Raw genomic sequence first — 887 nt, 5'->3', positions numbered from 1 at the left:
TCCTCGTTGTTTTCGAAGTTTGTTGTTAACTGATGTGTAGAAGCGAGAGACTGGTAGTTCTACAGCAAATAAAACGGAAAATGAATAAGTAAAGATGCGTCCTCTTTTGCCTTGCTGGGGTACAGCTGACGTTTTATCTTTGGCCCTCTTTGTATTTTTTCTCGTAGCTTTGTTGTTCGATGGGATGTAAGTATGCAAAGATCGCAATATAAACGATAGACAAAGAGGAAGATTTTCAAATGTGTTAAGGGGAATAACGAGAGAAAATATAAACATTCCAAAATGCGTGACACCCATTCAAAAAACAAAAGCACGCCGTCTATAGAGGAAACAATAACAACAAACTCCAGTGTTTGTTTCTTGTTAGTCTCACGTACGAGAACATGAAAAACTACAATGCTGAAATCAACGGAAGTGATTACAATAATAAATCGATAAATGACGAGAGCAGATCAACTGATCCTTAAAGGTGCACGTTTTTCCCCACCTACCTTGTTCGTCGCCTCGAGGACCTGTCTGCTGGTGTAGGGTAACTGCTGCCGACGGCCAGCAGCAGGGTGATGATGGTCCTGGCGCCTGCCCCTCCCTCCCTGCTGCTGGCGGGAGAAGGGGGGCGAGGGGAGCTGAGGGGAGAGGGGGTCGCAGTCCCCCCCTTCAGAGCCCCCTGACCATAGCTCCGGCACCCAGTTCTCGCCACCTGCGGGGAGGAAACGGTGAGAGGGAGGCTTTTCTCCAGGCAGCGTCAGTTCTGAGTGCTTGTCGACGCCGGCGGTGCGCTCTCTGGGCTCTCTCTGGAGTCCCTCTGGGGTCTCTCTGGGGTCTCTGGGGTCCGTGGGGGTCGTGGGGGGGCTTTCAAGCGGGGAAAAGTTTACTCATGCTTTTTTGGA

The 887-nt window shown here is 50.1% G+C and overlaps 1 protein-coding gene across 1 annotated transcript in view; it reads right to left on the bottom strand.

Annotated features, from left to right (window-relative positions):
- LOC119590794 (colorectal mutant cancer protein-like) overlaps positions 1-887 on the bottom strand; it is a 157,596-nt gene that overhangs the window by 120,018 nt on the left and 36,691 nt on the right. Inside the window, exon 3 of the mRNA XM_037939507.1 lies at positions 492-697. Coding sequence (XP_037795435.1) covers positions 492-697 — 206 coding nt within the window. The remainder of the gene's footprint in view (positions 1-491; positions 698-887) is intronic.

The sequence above is a fragment of the Penaeus monodon genome, chromosome 27 (genome assembly GCF_015228065.2).
Source record: "Penaeus monodon isolate SGIC_2016 chromosome 27, NSTDA_Pmon_1, whole genome shotgun sequence".
Classification (NCBI taxonomy): domain Eukaryota; kingdom Metazoa; phylum Arthropoda; class Malacostraca; order Decapoda; family Penaeidae; genus Penaeus; species Penaeus monodon.
This window is presented reverse-complemented; position numbering and strand designations above follow the sequence as displayed.